General features: G+C 37.6%; 1 protein-coding gene across 1 annotated transcript; it reads right to left on the reverse strand.

Moving 5' to 3' along the window:
• Positions 1-516: 516 nt before the first annotated feature.
• LOC103247938 (olfactory receptor 51F2) lies at positions 517-1,651 on the reverse strand. Its single transcript, XM_008019927.3, has one exon. The coding sequence runs from the start codon at positions 1,586-1,588 to the stop codon at positions 602-604; it is 987 nt and encodes a 328-aa protein (XP_008018118.3). The 5' UTR covers positions 1,589-1,651; the 3' UTR covers positions 517-601.
• Positions 1,652-19,019: the final 17,368 nt, after the last annotated feature.

Consider the following 19,019-nt stretch of genomic DNA (forward strand, 5'->3'; position numbering starts at 1 on the left):
CAATTACCAACTTTCAACTCTTCAGCTAACAGCAGCAGTAACTGATGCTGAGCACATAATATGGTAATTTGCATTTACATTAGGCAGCCCTTGCACATAATAAAGGGCAAAATAATTCCATCTAGATAAGACCCAACGTGGAATTACATTGATGTGTATTTTAGGATCCACCCTATAAAATGTCTAATTTGGAATCGCACAAATAATCAAGAATTTCAAGAAAAGAAACTAATTAAAGTGTTTTCTGTGAGTCATTCAGAAAATAACTGAATTATTTAGAAAGTTTCTCACATTAAATGTGAACTTTTATAATTGTACACAGAGCCTGAATTAATACTTTATGTAGCTTTCATACTGCTTACACATATAATTAATTGTTTATGTATATTTCTTCACTTTATATTGAAATAAAAAATCATAATTTAGTTGGCAATGACATGAATTTATTGACAAAGAAGTTGACTAAATAAATGTCACATAACCTGTAAGTTGCTTAGTTTGGACTGTTGAAGGCATGTTTGGGCACTCTGGGACAATTACTCCATTCTAGCAAAGCACTTAGTAATAAATGGCTTTATCTCTAATCAGAAATAACTGATGATTAAATTTGAAACTGCTTCTGAATTAAGACCTTGATAATGGCCTTTCGAATCTGCTTAGTCTTCACACTGTAGATAATAGGGTTGAGCACAGGAGGGATTAGCAGAAAGACATTGGCCATGATGGTGTGGACAAATGGAAGTGCTGAATGGCCATAGTGATGGACAAGAGACAAACTGATGAGAGGGATGTAGAAGACGGCAACAGCACTGATGTGGGATGTGCAGGTGTTGAAGGCTTTCTGCCTCTCCTCTGAGGAAGCGATGCTGAGGACAGATCGAATGATCAGGATATAGGAGAGCAGGATACAAGGGCAGTCAAACCCTGTAGTGGAGAAAAGCGCAAACAGACCAAGGATGCTGTTGATCCTATTGTCTGTGCAGGAGAGTTGGATGAGATCAACATGGCAGCAGTAAGAATGTGAAAGGACCATAGAACTGCAGAAGGACAACCTCTTCACAAAGAGCACAACTGGCAACATGACGGCAACATTTCTTATCAACATGCTTATCCCAATCTTGGCAATTCGGGCATTGGTAAAAATGGTAGTGTATCTCAGTGGGTCACAGATGGTCACAAAACGATCAAAGGCCATGGCTAGTAGAACCCCAGACTCTAGGAAAGTAAATCCATGTAGAAAGAACATCTGAGCAATGCAGGTATTTAGGCTGATTTCTTGCGCTTCAAACCAGAAGACACCAAGGGTAGTAAAAAGTGTACACAGGGACAAGCTCAGGTCTGTGACTGAAAGCATAGAGAGGAAACAATACATAGACTTATGGAGGCTCTGTTCACAGAGGACCACAAACAGGATCACACTATTTCCAGAGAGGGTGACAACATACAGGAGACCAAAAGGGATGGAGATCCAGTACTGGGTGGCTTTCAGGCCTGGAATGCCCGTCAGGAAACAGATCAGAGGCTGAGCATTGCTATTATTGAGGACCAACATAGGGAAAGACTGAGAAGACAGGGATGTTTCAGTCATTTAACATAACACATAATACGTAGCTTATTATTTATAACATCTCTTTGGCACTTCAAGACTCACCGAGTTATTACTTCTAATTTTCAAAGAACTTGAATTTTATTTTAGTTTCCCAGAGCTGCACATTTCTCTCCAAGTCTGTCAGTGTTTCACATTTATTGAGAAAAGTGAATTCCCTGAACTGTGCCACATCAAATTTTCTTAAGTATATTAAGTTTATAATTCTCCTTAGTAGCAATAAACATTACAATTAAGTTATGTCTGCCAATATAAATCCCTAGTAAAATACCTAAACAATATTATGAGAAATCTGGTTCCCAGTACTTGTTGAAAATAAATTTTGATTCTGGAATAAAACACTGAGCAAACTAAGTCATGTTTGAAACGTGAATGTTTTTATACTTCCTTTGAAAATATCCAGAAGAATGCCAAAAACATCCCTGGGACACACAGGCCCACATATGTGGTAATAGGGTGGTCCAAAAAAAACACCCTAAGAAAAATAAATATTGATCCCACTTGTTTGGAGCTCCCTGTGTTGTTGACATTTTATATGCATTATATAATTTCATCCATACACCAGCTCTTGGAGATAGATCGTACATGAATTTTGCAGATGAGCAAACTAAGACTCAGCAAAAATCACCCAATGTTATCTTTATAAAGCACTGCCTAAATATTGAGAGAAAGCACAACAGTAAGAAAGTTGGAGAAAAGAGAGAGACAAAAATGACAGAGGAGGAAGAAAAGAAGGAGGAGAAAGAGAAAGACTAGTGAAGGTGGAGGCAGGTAAGAGCACAAGGGGGAACAGGAAGAAAGAGCAAGAGGAGGAGGAGGAATCGAGGAAGAAAGGAGGGAGTGGGGAAGAAGGGAAAGAAGAAAGGGAAGGAATGGAGGAAAAAAGGCAAATCTTGTCATAATTTTACTACAATAAATTAAGCACTGCACTATGATAAATAATACCACAGGCTAGTATCAAAATTCAAAAAAACACAATAGCCGGCATTTCTTGAACATGTGCCATATGCCAGACACAATTATCTTCATATCCATAATATGATCCAATCATTATAATTATTCAACAAAGAAAATAAATTTCTTATCCCTAATAAACATATGAAGAAGCTGATATTTACATTGATTAAGTAATTTGCCCCAAATGATGCAGTTAGGCAGTAGAAGAACTGAGGATGAATCCTGCATGTCTAACCTCAATGCCTTCACTCCATAAAGCTGAGGAATGCATAAAAGGAATTTCTAAACCAGTCTGAGAAAGGTTCCATCCAGGTATATGATGTTAAGGAGACATACTATGGTCAGTGTGGCATCTTTGGGGGGAGTCTGATGTGTCAAATGTTAATTCCATGTGAATTGTGGAGATATGAAGCTCTTTCGGCTTCTCTGGAAAGTAGTCTTAATATTGACAGTTCCTGTATGCAAAGGGCCAAGAAAATCAGGTATCCAGGCTATATCCACTATGGAAAATAACACCAAAATGGAACTGTCAAATTCAGTTGAGGCCAGGCACAGGGCTCACGCCTGTTATCCCAACACTTTGGGAGGCTGAGGCGGGAGGATCACTTGAGCCCAGGAGTTCAAGACCAGCATGGGTAACATAGGGAAACCCGATCTCTACAAAAAAGTTTACAAATTAGCCAGGCAAGGTGGTACATGCCTGTGGGTCCCAACTACCTGGTAAGCTGAAGTAGGAGAATTTCTTGAGCCCAGAAGTCAAGATTGCAGTGAGTCATGGTTGTGTCACTGTACTCCAGCCTGAGTGACAGAGAGAAACCCTGTCTCAAAAAGAAAAAAAAAAAAAAAAAATCAGTTGACTCATTTCAGTGACCATCTAATTCTTTCAACAATACATACTTTGTTGATGATTCTGGAAATTTTCTCCCCCTCATTATTTTATGATACCAATCTCTCTTAATATTCTCCCACTAGTCAGCTCTTTATCTGACTATTCTCAGTTTTCTTATTTCTTTCCCCCACCCCTTCAGGGTACCTTATGTTTTCCAACCTTATATTTGGCATTCTTTAGAGATGTACCCTTTGCCTATTCTCAAGTCACTTGTAAAATTATCTCCCCCATTTTCACAGCCTCATATTTCACCTATACAATAATAAATTTCAAATGAATTTCTGAAAATCAGTTTTGGTGTTCAGGTTCCATGTCTGAAGATAAAACTTTATTCTGGACATTTCCATCTAGATTTTTCGTGGGTAAATAAAAAAACCTCATATCTTCAAAACGAAATTGATTATGTTCTCTTACAACTGTTTTTCCTCCTATACCATCTTCTGTATAAAGCTTATAACATTCATAAAAACGACCCAATTTTCTAAATCAGAAATCTAGGAGTCATCCTGTGCTCTTATTTTTTAACCAACACCTGTTCCAATCTTTTCTATTCAACCTTTAATATCTCTCTTTATTCTTCCAACTTGTCTTTATCTGAGTACAAAATACTCTCTTCCAAATCAACTCACTGTCTAACCTGGACTATTGAATTAGCCTAATACTGTATTTTATTAATATAGTAACATTAATATAATAATATAAAATGAAAGACTCCAAAAGCAATAACAACATCCATTTATTAAGTACCTTCTCTATTCTAGAAACACTTAAATGAGAAAAACAATCTTTTAAACTGAATAACAATGATAATATCACATAGCAGAAACTGTGAGGCAAGATGACATCCAAAACAACTTATAGCTTGAAGACTATAGGAAAAAATGCTGGAAAAATATTAAGTTTCTAAGTTCTCAGTTTAAGAAGCTAGGATTATAATTAAATAAATGTCAAAAGAAGCAATTAACAAACATGAAAGGCATAAATGAATGAGTTAAAAATAAAACCAAAGTTGATTATTTAAAAAGAATATAATGAATCTTTTTCCAAAGACAGTCAAGAAAATTTTACAAAAAGGATGAAAAATGAAAATAATAGTGAAGCTATGATTAGAGAAATATAACTTTAAATATAATGAATAGTATGCAAAAATTATGATAATATGTTTGATGACATACATAAAATAGATGATTTTATAAGAAAACATCAATCACCAAACTAGCCTAAGAAATAAAATCTAGCATAGAAGAAATGGTAATGATGGAAAAAATATTTACCAATAAAGCAAACAAGAGTATGTGTTTTGATTTTTGAGTTCTACAAATGTTAAAGAAGAGATTATTTCTTTCTTTTCAAACTTGTCTAGCCCAGAAGAAATATTTGTTAGCAAACTACTTGCTAATATATCACTAATTCCCACACTCTTTAATCTGAGCCTGTCACTCTGAACCCTGCTTCCCAATATTTCTACCCCTGATTTGCAGTCCTTTGCCTCTGAGCACTTGCCTCTCCACTTCCCATTCCTCCCTTTCTGCTCTCTCTTGCCCCCAGTTTAGACCTCAACAGTCTCTGCCTTCTTGGTCTGCTTTTTCTCACACTCTCATACCTTACTTGGCTCCCAACAGAGGAAGACGTGCCCTTTCTACTCACTGTCCAGCCAAGTGTATTTGTAGATGTCTCTTAGACCTGGCCCTCTCTAAGAAGCCCTGCATATAACCCAACCGTGCTGCCAACAGACACTTGGGACTCGACCCTAGGTGTACTGACTAGAAATTCCCAGGAGATTCCTCACAGTAGACTGAAGCAGATCCAAATAATATGTTTACAGCTTCCTTTTAATTATTGTATTATCTTTATAATATTTTAAATGGATATAAATTTTTTTTCCATTTTTTCCCCAAAATATGAAAAAGTTTTGTAGATTTTCGTTTGTTGTTTGTTTGTTTGTTTGTTTGTTTTTTAAGATGCAGTCTCACTCCAGTCTCACTCCAGACTGGAGTGCAATGGCACAATCATGGTTCACTGCAGCCTTGACCTCCCAAGCTCAAGCAATCCTTCCACCTCAGCATCCCTAGCAACTTGGACTACAGGTGCATACCGCCACACCTGTCTTTATGTATTTATTTATTTTGTAGAGAAGGGGTCCCATTACATTGTCCAGTCCGGTCTCAAACTCCTAGGCTCAAGATATCCTCCAGCGTTGGCCTCCCAAAGTGCTGAGATTACAGGCATAAATCACCATGCCCAACCTCCATTAACTTTAAACTCTACTTCCTGGTACACAGAGTGCAAGGAATAAATGCCCTTACACTTTCCTTCTTCTCTTCCCTCTCCTTTCCCAAATTTAGTCCCCTGTAGTATAATACTTTCCTAGGCCATATATAAAAATTTACACACAATCTTATAGCTATGATTATATATTTGTTTAGGTTATTCGAACTTCAAAAGCAACAAAAAAAATTATTAAAATATAATTAAATAATTATTCAACACGGAATACAGAATATATGGTATGATTAGAAAAATAATGACACATCATCCTATGTCACTAAACATGCCACTATAAAAGAAGGCACCTCGGCCGGGCGCGGTGGCTCACGCCTGTAATCCCAGCACTTTGGGAGGCCGAGGCAGGCAGATCACGAGGTCAGGAGATCGAGACCATCCCGGCTAACATGGTGAAACCCCGTCCCTATTGAAAATACAAAAAATTAGCCGGGCGTGGTGACAGGCGCCTGTAGTCCCAGCTACTCTGGAGGCTGAGGCAGGAGAATGGCGTGAACCTGGGAGGCGGAGCTTGCAGTGAGCCGAGATAGCGCCACTGCACTCCCGCCTGGTTAATAGGGCGAGACTCCGTCTCAGAAAAAAAAAAAAAAAAAGGCACCCATTCATCAAAAGAAAATCAATTATGTCCTTTAATATTAATTCAGTTGTCCATAATCACGTTAATTTTCTGTTTATTTTGGACCATAGTTTTCTGGAACAACTTTTATGTTGTCTCTAGAATTTAAATTATCTTTCGTTTTGTCTGATGGCCGGGAAAAGAAAAGCTTTTTTTTTTTTTTTTTTTTTTTTTTAAGATTATCTCACAAATGACTTAAAGAGAGGAACTGCAATAATAATAGTAGAGGACTTCATGAACAAATCACCCAGACAGAAAACCAATAAAGAAACGTTGGATTTAAATTACACTCTAGACCAAACGGACCTGACAAACATTTCATCCAGCAGTTGCAGAATGCATATTCTTCTAGATTGCATATGAAACATTCTCCAGGATAGATCATCTGTTAGGCCACAGAACCAATCTTAACAAATTTGAGAAGATCAAAGTCGTATCAAGTATTATTTCTGAAAACAATGGTATAAAACTAGAAATCAATATACAGAAACCATGGAAAATACAAATACATGGAAATTAAGCATCTTCCTGAACAACCAATAAGTTGATAAAAAAATCAACAGAGAAATTAAAAAATTTATTTAGACAAATGAAAATGGAAGTACAATATACAAATACCTATGGGACAGCAAAAGCGGTATGGGAGGGACGTTTATAGCAATAAAAGCCTACGTCAAAAAAAGTAGAAAGATCTCAAATTACAGTTATTTGTTCATAAGGAAAATTAAATGCTTGTAAAATTGAGTGAACATGTAAATATCCTCAAGATCTTGTTAAAATGAAAATTCTGACTCGTAAGGACTGAAATGGAGCCTGAATTCTAAGTTTCTGACATCACTCATATCTGAGGCCATATTTTGTGCAACATTCTAATATGTTCTGCATTTCTTCAGGCATGTCAGATTGTTGTAGTCCTGAAATTATTTTACATAGCATCCATAAGTAGTTTTAATTTATACTCAGTTATCAATTGTTGAAATTTATTATATACCAATTTCATTTGCTAAAGCATATATTACAGGATTTTTCATTTCAAAAAAAGTACGTAAATGATAAATTTGCTGTGTTCCCTGTCTAAAACTTCTTTCTTTTTTTTTTTTGTTATACTTCATTGCTGTACTGACTATGTGAAAAATAAATAAATCTAGAGATCCCAAAATCACTAAGCCCAAAGAAAAAGTCAAGCTGGGAACTGTATCAGGCAAACCTGCCTCCCATTTTACTCCTGTAAAAGGTAGCTACAACGTTAAAAAAGCTACATACCTGCCTTCTCTGTGGGCCTCAAGATCTTTACCCTAAAACAGTTCTGCTGAATTTCACCCTGGCAATGAAAATTGATAGCTTATCTTCAAGGCTGTGAAAAAAGGAACAGAACTGGAAGTCATCCCTTTGCTCACCTGAGACAAATGCACATCTGATTGCTTCCTCTGCCCTATTGCTTATGTAAAAATGCAGATTTACTGAGTCAGACTAAGGCATAAGTGACTACTCCCCTACCCACTCCCTCATGTGTAAATTGTGTATTTAGTGAAAGGTTGATCAAAAGAATGCAGTCTTTTGTATCTTATCTTCCTATGACCTGGAAGCTCCTACTTTGAGTTGTCCTGCCTGTCCAGACCAATAAAATATATATCTTAAACTTATTGATTGATGTCTCATGCCTCCCTAAAATGTATAAAAGCAAGCTGTACCCCGACTATGTTGGGCACAAGTCATCAGGACCTCCTGAAGCTGTGCCACAGGTGTGTCCTTAACCTTGGCAAAATAAATTTTCTACATTGATTGAGACCTGTCTCGGATACTTTTGGTTCACAACTATATGCAGAATTACTGTGCTCTAATTTTCTCTAAACATTTTTAAGGGTTAGTTTCTTAATACAGTGGATAAGGTTACTGGTTCTCCTTGCTGGCTACAGAGCCAATAGTTTCATCCACTGTATTAAACTAACCCTTTTAAATGCTCAGAAAAAAACTACTTAGAGCATAATAACCCTTAGAACACAACCTAGTTTGTAGAAACTGTTTGAAAATCTCACCAATTCACTGTTAAGTCTGCGTAGACTAAAACGAATTTTACTGGGTTTTTTTGTAGGTCATCTTTCCCCCAACTATATTAAAGCATTAGATTCTGCTCCTTATTTACTCTTCATCAAGTGCTTCATACTTCCACAATACTATTTCTGTATTTGCTTTTTTTCAGTTCTTCATTCTTTTTTATTCTTGATGAACAGCATTCTATTGCATAAGTGTGGCAAATTTTGTTTAATCTTTGATTGACAGATATTTGGGTTGTTTCCACATTTTAGGTGTTATGAATACCGCTGCTATAAGCATCTTCAGACATTTTTGGTGGATGTATAAACCATTTATTTGAAGTATGCAACTAGAAGTGAAATTGCTCATTCAAAAGGAGTTGTAGTTTTATTAGAAATTGCTAAAGAGATTCAATTTATGAGTGCTCCAATTGCTCCTCATTTTTACCAATACTTAGTGTTTTCAGTGCACTTAATTTAGCTGTTTTAATTAGTTTATATTGTTAAATTGTTACAGTTTAAACTTTCATTTCCCTAATGAATAATAATGTTGAATAATAATAATAAACCTTTTCATATGTTCATTGGCCATTTTTCTTCCTCTTGTTGTACAGGGAATGTTTAAACCATTTGCTTGTATTTTTCATGAGTTTGTTGTCCTTTTTATTGATTATGGGGCTTTCTTTGTCAGATATATGCATTCTGAATGTTTTCTCTGTCTGTGACTTGACTTTTCACTTTTGTATTGGTCTCTTTTGAAGTAGTATTTTTTCATTTTGATGACGATCAATTGTTGATCTTCTTTTCTATTGTGGCTAATGACTTTTGTGTCCTGTATAAGAAATCTGCTTTCCCCAACTTCATGAAAATATTGCTGTACTTTTTTAAAGAAGCTCTATAGCTTTAGCTTTCAAATTTAGGTTTATTTTACGCCTCAAGTAAAGATATTTTACTTTGAGGTAGAAGGTGAGTTTCACTCTGTTTTTTCAGACAGATATCCAATTGTTCTAGCACCATAAAAACATTGTTCTGTCATTGAATAGAATTGATTCTTCTATTGAAAATTAATTACTGGCAGGGTGTGGTAACTCACACCTGTAATCCTAGCACTTTGGGAGGCCAAGGCGGTGGATAGCTTGAACCCAGGAGTTTGAGACCAGTCTGCTGGGCAACATAGCAAGACCCCATCTCTTAAAAAAAAGGAAATCAATTACTGAAACACTTAAAGCTATTTCTGGTTTTTCAATAATGTATTGATCTATCTTTACATAAATACAAGGCTACCCTTTGGGTAAGTGTCTAGATAAACAATTTCATTAAAACTATTTAAAAGTTCACTGGTGCATATGAAGTATAACTATTTACAGATGATGACATATAATAATAGATTAACATGGTGGCAGGCACCTGTAATCCCAGCTACTTGGGAGACTGAGGCAGGAGAATCTCTTGAACCCAGATACTGGAGTTTACAGTAAGCTGAGATTGCACAACTGCACTCCAGCCTAGGCAACATAGTGAGACTATATCTCCAAAAAATAAAAATAAAAAAATCAACGAATTAAAGTGTATTTATTGGTGTATTCATTTTCCAGTACTCGGATAATTAAGTACTATAAACTAAGTGAATCAAACAACAGTAATTTGTTGTGTTACAGTTCTGGTTAGAAGCCCAAGTTCAAGGTGTTTGGCTCTTTCTGTTGACCATTAGAGAGAATTTGTCTCATGTCTCTCTCTTACCTTCTGGTGGTTGGCTGGAAACCTTGACTTTTAAATGCATCACCTTGCTCTCTGCTTTGTCTACATGGCATTCTTGTGTATGTATCTCTGTATTCAAATTATTCTTTATATAAGTAATCCAGGTTTAGGAACTCATCATACTCCAGTAAGACCACATCTTAATTTAACAAATTATATCTGCATTTACCCTACTCCTAAGTAAGGTTACATTCTGAGGTATGGAGGGTTAGGGCATCAACATATGAATTTTCGGGAGGACACAATTCAAATAGTAACAGTTTTCCAATCAGGGTACATTCATTTTCTTGCTTTTACAATGTCTAGGACTTTCACTACATTGTTGAGATCAACAGGATTCTCCCTGAAATTAGAGAAGGCAGAGCATAAACCTCTATATTTCCCATCCTATCAGATTTGATTTCCCTACTTGAATATGGAAATGAGCCCTAGATGACAGAGAGAAAGCTGGTAAGAGCACCATGCTCGGGTGAGTAAGAAGAAACAAGGTAGGCAAAAGCTATCTCATGTTACCCTTCCACAGGTCAAATCTTCAAAATCAAGCTAGGAAATTCTTCTTCCTGGGGAGCTGCAGAAAGTGACAAAAGAGCTTTACTACAGCTTAGAGGAAAGAATCCGAACAATATAGTCAGACAAGGAGGTCAAATATTATTGTTGTAATTATTACACTTTTTTAACATAATATCCCTGCTCAATTAAAGAGAGACAAGTGTAAAAATATTTTGGAGTATTTTGTTTATTTTATTTTATTTTATTTTAAGACAGAGTTTCACTCTGTCACTCAGGCTGGAGTGCAGTGGTGCGATGTTGGCTCACTACAACCTCCGTCCCCCAGGTTCAAGCGTTTCTCCTGCCTCAATATCCTGAATAGCTGGGATTACAGGCACCCGCCACCACACCCCGCTAATTTTTGTGTTTTTACTGGAGACGGGGTTTCACCATGTTGGCCAGGCTGGTCTCGAACTCCTGACCTCAAGTGATCTGCCCACCTCAGCCTCCCAAAGTGCTTAGATTACAGGCATGAGCCACCGCACCCGGCCTATTTTGGGGTTTTGTGAATACCCAGATAAAGTTGGTTACCATGAACTTGAAACAATCTAATTATTTGTGGGGTCTTTTTTTTTTTTTACTCCACAAATAATTTTTTTAAATTTTTTTTTTAGCAGTTAGTGACATACGTATATTAAGAGACAATTATATTTTGAATGGTAGATGTGATGGAAATATTTAGATACTGAGATTTTTCACATTAGTAAGGTTGAAATGATTAACTTTAAGAACTACATTTTATACAAAGAGCTTTAAAAGAAAAGAAGGTTAAAGTGATATATAGTGTGTATATATATATATGTGTGTGTGTGTGTGGGTGTGTGTGTGGGTGTGTGTGTGTGGGTGTGTGTGTTGTGTGTATATATGTGAAAAAAAAAGAAGAAAATCTCAGGATCCCAAATTTACTATGCCGAAAGGGAAAAGTTAAGCTTCAAAGCCAAATTACACACACATATCTGCCTTTCCTTTTGTTCCTAAACATAGTTACAGAAAGAAGGCTGTATGTCTCCACAGAAGGCCTCCCTCAGCCTGACAATGTAAATTAACAGCCTGTCTTCATAGGTTCATGTTAAAAGGAAACTAGAAATCATCCCCCCATCCACCCCGAAACAAACGCTTATTTGACTGCTTCCTCTACTTTATGCTTACTTTATGTCAAGTGCAGATTTAATGAGTGTGAAATACATAGATTGCTCCCTCTAACCAACCCTTTTCACCTGCAACATACTGGAATCAGAAGCCTAATCAAAGCCTCACAAGAATGTGATCATATCCTCCCTCTTTTTTTCTTTCCCCTTTCCCCTCCTGCCCACTTTTCCCCTTTAATCATTGAAGCCCTCACAGTCCTCTTCAGAAGTACAGGCCATGCGTTCTATTGTGACTGTGTCTCTTTCTCCTAGGCATGTGTCCTCAGGCTTGGCAAAATAAACCTCTAAATGGATTGAGACTTGCCTCAGTCATTTTCTTTGGTTTCACATATTTATCTCTTTATATAATACAAATACATTATATACGTCTGTATAATATTTGTTACATATCATATACTACATATACACATCATATACTACATATATACACATATACATATATATACACACACCAACATATTTCTACATAGATATAATGAATTGTCTCAGAATTCTCACGTCAATATCCCCAACAACCTTTTTTTCCAACAAAAGTTTCTTTCTAAACATCCTTTCTGCCCTGCCATCGTAACCCTACAATTGCAGATTGGCGTGATTGTAAGTTTATCGTAACCAACTTTACTGGGCTCTCAAAACTGCCCAGAAACCTTGGTACATTCCAGTGGAAACTGGGCTTCGATAAAGGGCTGCGAGCCAGGTTTAGAGTCCTCAATGCATCCTGGAGAGGCACCAGCTTTAGAAAGACTCAAATGATGAGGGGCCTCTGGGAACATCAATCAGAGAAATTCTGACATTTCTACTATATGCTCCTTTCACCTTGAAATCCCCTACTAAACTTAAAAAGTAGTGTGGTTAGCCTGATAAATGCTTTCCACAAGAGCCTGGGTCATGCCTGCTTAGAGTCCAGTGGCATTTGGGACTGTGGAAGAGTCAGAAATGAAACACCACAGGTCCTATCCTGAATGTCACATTCTGTTGAAAGAGAAAAGTATCTCTAAAAAAAGCAAGAAGAAAAAGAAGACAAAGGGACCTGAATTTTGTTCTGCTTCCTATATACTGAGAACCTCACATACCTAAGTTAAAGGAAATAAACAACAAAAAGAAATAAAGAAAAATCATTTGCAAAGAATGAAATCATGTCTTTTGCAGCAACATGGATGGAACTAGAGGCCATTATCCTAAGCAAATTAACTTAAAGCAGGAACAGAAAACCAAATACCGTGTGTTCTCATTTATAAGTGGAAGCTAAACATTGTGTACACATGGGCACAAAGAAGGGAACAACAGACACTGGGGCCTACTTGAGCATGGAGGTTGGATTGAGGGTGAGGATAAAAAACTACCTATTGAGTACTATACTTATCAACTAGGTGATAAAATAATCCGTACACCAAACCCATGTGACACAACATTTACCCTGTAACAAATTGGCAGAGGTACTCCTTGAATCTAAAATAAAAGTTGGAAGGAAAAATTTAAAAAAAAGAAAAAGAATTTGAAGCCAGAAATTCCAATGTACAATGTCAGCCTGATCTCCAAAATAATAACATTTTGAATATTTCCTGTATACCTGGACTCCCTAAAAAAGAAAATGGGACTTCTGATTTTGTAGGCTGATAGATGAAAAATTATGACCTTTGTGACTGTGATCATTGCCATCTATCATATACATATTGATGTAAACCTGATAACCTTGGTAATTTTATCCACTTAAATGTATGTTGCATTTTGTATTTTGTTCAAGTCTGACAGCTTTGTACTCTTTGCAAACAAATCTTTCTTTGCATTCTTATATGTTTGCCTTTCTCAAGTCTTCCTTAGTGTTTAGATTAAAATCATTAGATTAAAAAATCTGGATTCTGTATTGAAACAGAGGAAGCTCTGTGTAGGCCTTCACTGTTCAGATTGAGTGAAGAGAGCCTTCCAGCCTAACAAAGTTTTAGAACTGACTATGGCATGGTCTTCTTTGGGATTCCTTTCACCTATTTGGATAATCAGTCCATCAGAGGTGAGGGGTCTCAGAACTAGAGGTACCTTAGTAAATACTGATACACTAATGGATGCTCAACATCCTCATTAACCCCACACTCCTTATATATACATACTTATATGTATACACACTATGTGCAACCTCACACTGTCAGGTATGTAACTAGGCATGTGCCTTCACAAAATGTGTGTATTCAGTAACCTGGAACTCATAGCATGATGGTAGCACACTAATGATACATACTTAAAGCAAATTATTATTCATACTTTGATATACACATATGCTTATTCACACAAATACTCACACTTATATGCAAATTCAGTACCTTATACATGTGTTTATTAACATATCTCTCAGATACACACATCGACTTACATGACATATCAACACAGTCTCATATTGTACAAAATATCCCCTGAATTATAAATACACATATTCTGACTACAAAAAAAAATACATACACACAGATAAAATCACATTCATGTAATCTCAACAACACACTGTTTTGCACAAGCATTCAAATCCCTTGCCTTCCCACTTCTGTACACAGAGGAGAGAGGAAAGGGATGGGTTAATGCTTCCAGCTCTAGTCTCCAGTCTCAGAGGAAGCCAGTGTGCATATGAGGCACTGGAGTTCAGGGGAGTGAGAAACCTACTCCTCAAAGGTCGGAAAAGTCCAGACATAGCCCTTTAAATATGCCTTGATCTGAAGTCTCTGCCAAAGGCTGAATTTCAGAACTCCTTCTGGCCTTGCCATGCTTGGTTAAAGACAGAGTAGAGGTCAGGGTGAGTGATTACCTGTACCTCAGGCACCTCTGCCCATCACAGAAAGCATTAGGAGTCATAGAGCTCCAAGAAGCAGGAAGGCCAATGCAATGGCCTAACTCACTGGGAGCTTCAGGTTTAAAAATCCAAGACCACTGATCTTCATTCTAAGAATAGGAGAAGACTCAGTGCTCCCACTCTGTCCTCCAGGGAGACCTGAGAAAGGCAGGAATACTGCCTCCACACACAACATTTCCACAAAAGAGGTGGCTCTGAACCCCACACTGCTTCAGCATTATTGCTCTATGCCTTATATTCAGATAGCTCAAAGTGAAAAAACAGCTCCCTAGAAGCTATTCCTTAGCAAAATCTCAGTTGATTTTATCCTCTATTCCCTCACTGGTTTGAGCAACACAGCTGACTGATGAACTTAACTATTCTCACAAAATGGGTGAGACCATTGAAATCCAACAGAGTCAGTGGGTGTTATAGTTGAAATCAAACCAAGTCTGACAGGTGAAAATTGAGCTCCACTCAGTGTGATAATATAGTTCTTGTAACCGCATTTATATAGCAAAAGCCTACATGGAGGTTTTACAAATTAGATTTTTTTGGGAAACAGAAAAATTAAATTTGAAGTTAAACATGTTATGTCCCTAGTTACAGTGTTTGGAAATGACATTATTTCATTTCAACTTTTAGTATGTACTGTGTTCATAAGAATTCTAGCCTGTGAGGGGGGAAACAGATTTAATAGCAGTGTTGGGGAGGAAGAAGTATGAGGTTCTTTCTTTTCCTTCCTTTTAGAAAATGCACATTCCATTTCTCAACACAGCAGCAAGCTGACAACCTGTGCTTCCTATGTTGAAAACCTCACATACTGGACAAAAATGGCTAAGTATTGATTAGTTCCATGTCCATTCCACATGTCTTGAAGGATTAAGTCTGCCTGTGTTATGTTCATAAGTCTGTGAGAAAAGAAAGGTAAGGGAAGGCACTAGATTCCATAGGTCAGCAGAGGAAAATGGAGAGAAGAAAGGGAGGCACCTGTCAACAGTCCCCATCTCTCAATTCAGTCTTGGGTACCAGGGCATCCCTGCTCCTCCATTGTCCACCAAAAACAGAAAATCTGAGAGCAGAAAAACAAAGCAAGCAGAATGGAATGAGGAAGGCTGAGAGACATAACTTCATGGGGAAGCTCTGCCCTGTGAAAAGGCTACTGGGGAGTCTGAAGTGTGATGAATAGGAAGACAGAAACTGGTTTGTAAAGAGGCTATAGAAAACAGGTAGCTGAAACATGGCTGAGGAGAAGCTCATCACTTCCTAAGGAGGGTGTAGAATAGGAGAGTTCTCCATTAAGGCTCATGGGCAGAACACATTAAAGATGTCCTCCCAGAGAAAGCAGCACACACCCAGAGATCCCAGGAGGTCAAGCTGGAGACTGTGCTAGAGGCTCCAGCCCAATGAAGTAGTAGGAACCCTGGGTCCAAATTCAGATCTTCCTCTAATTCAGCATGCAGTTGTGCACACCCCGTTCATGTTTGCCTTTGTCATGATAGGACAGAAAATTCTGTTTTCCCCAACCTGGGCAGGAGTCTGAATTGTTATCTATCACAGGCAGCTTGGGTACAGCCAAGAGCACTGGCTGCAAAGTCATGCACCCGGATACTTACTTGCTGTGTGATCTTGGGCAGATCATGTAACTAGTCTGAACTCTGTTTTCTCATTGTTATAGGAGGATACAGAGGTTTTGTGTGAGTTAGAAACAATAAAATTTGGGCTGGGCATAGTGTCATATGTCTAATTCCAGCACTTTGGGAGGCCAAGGCTGGCTGATCACTCGAGCCCAAGAGTTTGAGACAAGCTTGGGTAACATAGTGTGACCCTGTCACTATTAAAAATACAAGAAATTTGCTGGGCATGGTGGCACGCATCCATAGTTCCAGCTACCTGGAAAGCTGAGGTGGGAGGATCTCCTAAACCCAGAAGTTCAAGGCTAGAGTGAGCTGTTATCGCACCATTGCACTCCAGCCTGAACAACAGAGTGAAAGCATGTCTCAAAAATAAAAGAAAAAGAACAAGCAAATAAACAAATTTTTTATCATTTTTTAAATTATACTTTAAGTTCTAGGGTAAAAGGGCACAATGTGCAGGTTTGCTACATATGTATACATGTGCCATGTTGGTGTGCTGCACCCATCAACTCATCATTTACATTAGGTATTTCTCCTAATGCTATGCCTCCCCCAACCCCCCACCCTGGACAGGCCCCAGTGTGTGATGTTCCCCACCCTGTATCCATGTGTTCTCATTGTTCAACTCCCACCTATGAGTAAGAACATGTGGTGTTTGGTTTTCTGTCCTTGTGATAGTTTGCTCAGAATGATGGTTTCCAGCTTCATCCATGTGCCTGAAAAGGACATGAACTCATCCTTTTTTATGCCTGTATAGTATTCCATGGTGTATATGTGCCACATTTTCTTAATCAAGTCTATCATTGATGGACATTTGGGTTGGTTCCAAGTCTTTGCTCTTATGATGCTAGAGAGGATGTGGAGAAATAGGAATGCTTTTACACTGTTGGTGGGAGTGTAAATTAGTTCAACCACTGTGGAAGACAATGTGGCGATTCCTTAAGGATCTAGAACTAGAAATACCATTTGACCCAGAGATCCCATTACTGGGTATATACCCAAAGGTTTATAAATCATGCTACTCTAAAGACACATGCACAAGTATGTTTATTAAACAAAAAGTTTTAAGTATATAGTGCTATGTCTCCAAAAATAACAATTATTTATTTATTTTTAATTTTTTTAATTTTACTTTAAGTTCCAGGATACATAACAATTTATACACTTTGAGAAACTGTACGTTTGGCCAGCACCCCTTATATTGCCTCGTACAGCAATGAGGATGGTCTGAATATGCTTTTCAAGGTACCCCTGAACATCAGGGACTGTCCCCACGACAATTTGAGGGTGATATACAGGAGCAAGTGACAGAAAGACTTCGGCTCAAACAGAATATACAAAACAGCTTGGGACGTCTGGGACAGGCAAGGAGGGATAGGGATATAGGTGGACCCCAGATACAGGTGGTTTTGAAATTTTACCATGCTCTACATACAAGTATTTGTTTTGAGCAAACCTGTATCTTATTCTCTGGCAGGATGGTCAAGATTTCAATTTAGATCTAGACTTATAAAGTCTGAGCCCTATTTCTCCCAGTCTGTTATAAATCTTGAGAAATTTGGACAAAGACAACCCTTTTGGGGATCTTGAAGAAATTCTTTTTAGGAATCTTTTTTTTCTAGTGAATGAGACATGTGTTAGTTCCAAGAGGTGATGGGGATTTGAATGCATTACTTTTCTTGCCCAGGTGTTTCTCTTTTGAAGGCGGTAAGAACTGAAGCTTTCAAACAAAGCACAGACAACTGAGTTCAGTGAAAAAGTGTTGGGTAAGAACAAAGTGAGCTTTGTGCCATCGATTCTGAGATTGATAGTGATCACCAAAAAACTCAAAGGGTGGAATAAACTCAGGTAAGATGAACAGAGACAGACAGTGGGGCTCAAACAGTATCCACTGCCGCAGGGCAACCTCTATGGCCTCAAGGTAGAGTCAATAGGGCTCTATCTGGGTATCTAGAATATTGTTCATCAGTTAATGAGTCTGCCGCCTTTGAATAATGACATTTATGTGCTACTTTCTTCAGGAATATTTTATTAAACTCCTACTCTGCACCAAGCACAGAGATGCTAGAGATAGTGTAGGGTTCATGGCTGACTTCATGAAAAATTCATCTCCTAGGACAGAGGTTGGCAAACTATAGCCTGGAAACCAACACCTGCTTGCAACCCATTTTTGTAAACAAAGGTTTACTGGAACACACCACACTCACACATTTGTGTGTTGACTATGGTTACTTTCACACTACAATGGTTGAATTGATCTGCTGCAACAGATAGTATAGCCCACAATTTCTCAAAATTTTATAATCTCACTTTTTAAAGAAAAAAGCTTGTTAACTTCTTGTCTAGGAGAAACCTACACTAAGACAATAAATTAAAGTACAAATGTTCAATTGGTCAGTAGGTTAACTTCCCACCCAAGCCCTTGTGGTAACTGATCTAGATTCAAAGCTAACTTCAAAGTAGTACATAAATTGCCATAGGCTTGCAAACTCTACTGACTTCCTACTCTGAGAAGTTGGCCAAGTGGCTAACCAGAGGGATAAAAAGGACCTGTGGAAAAGTTTAAACTAATCAGCTGTTAGTTCTATAGAACTGAAGAGCAAGAATTACACATGCAACTAGTATGTTCTACCCCATTTTGAATGACATTAGTATGAAAAACAACAGAGTAACATGATGTTGTGTTGCAACGTATTATTTATTAAAACAGTTGAAATTATTCTAGTTTATA

Source organism: Chlorocebus sabaeus, chromosome 1 (genome assembly GCF_047675955.1).
Source record: "Chlorocebus sabaeus isolate Y175 chromosome 1, mChlSab1.0.hap1, whole genome shotgun sequence".
In the NCBI taxonomy this organism is placed as follows: Eukaryota; Metazoa; Chordata; class Mammalia; order Primates; family Cercopithecidae; genus Chlorocebus; species Chlorocebus sabaeus.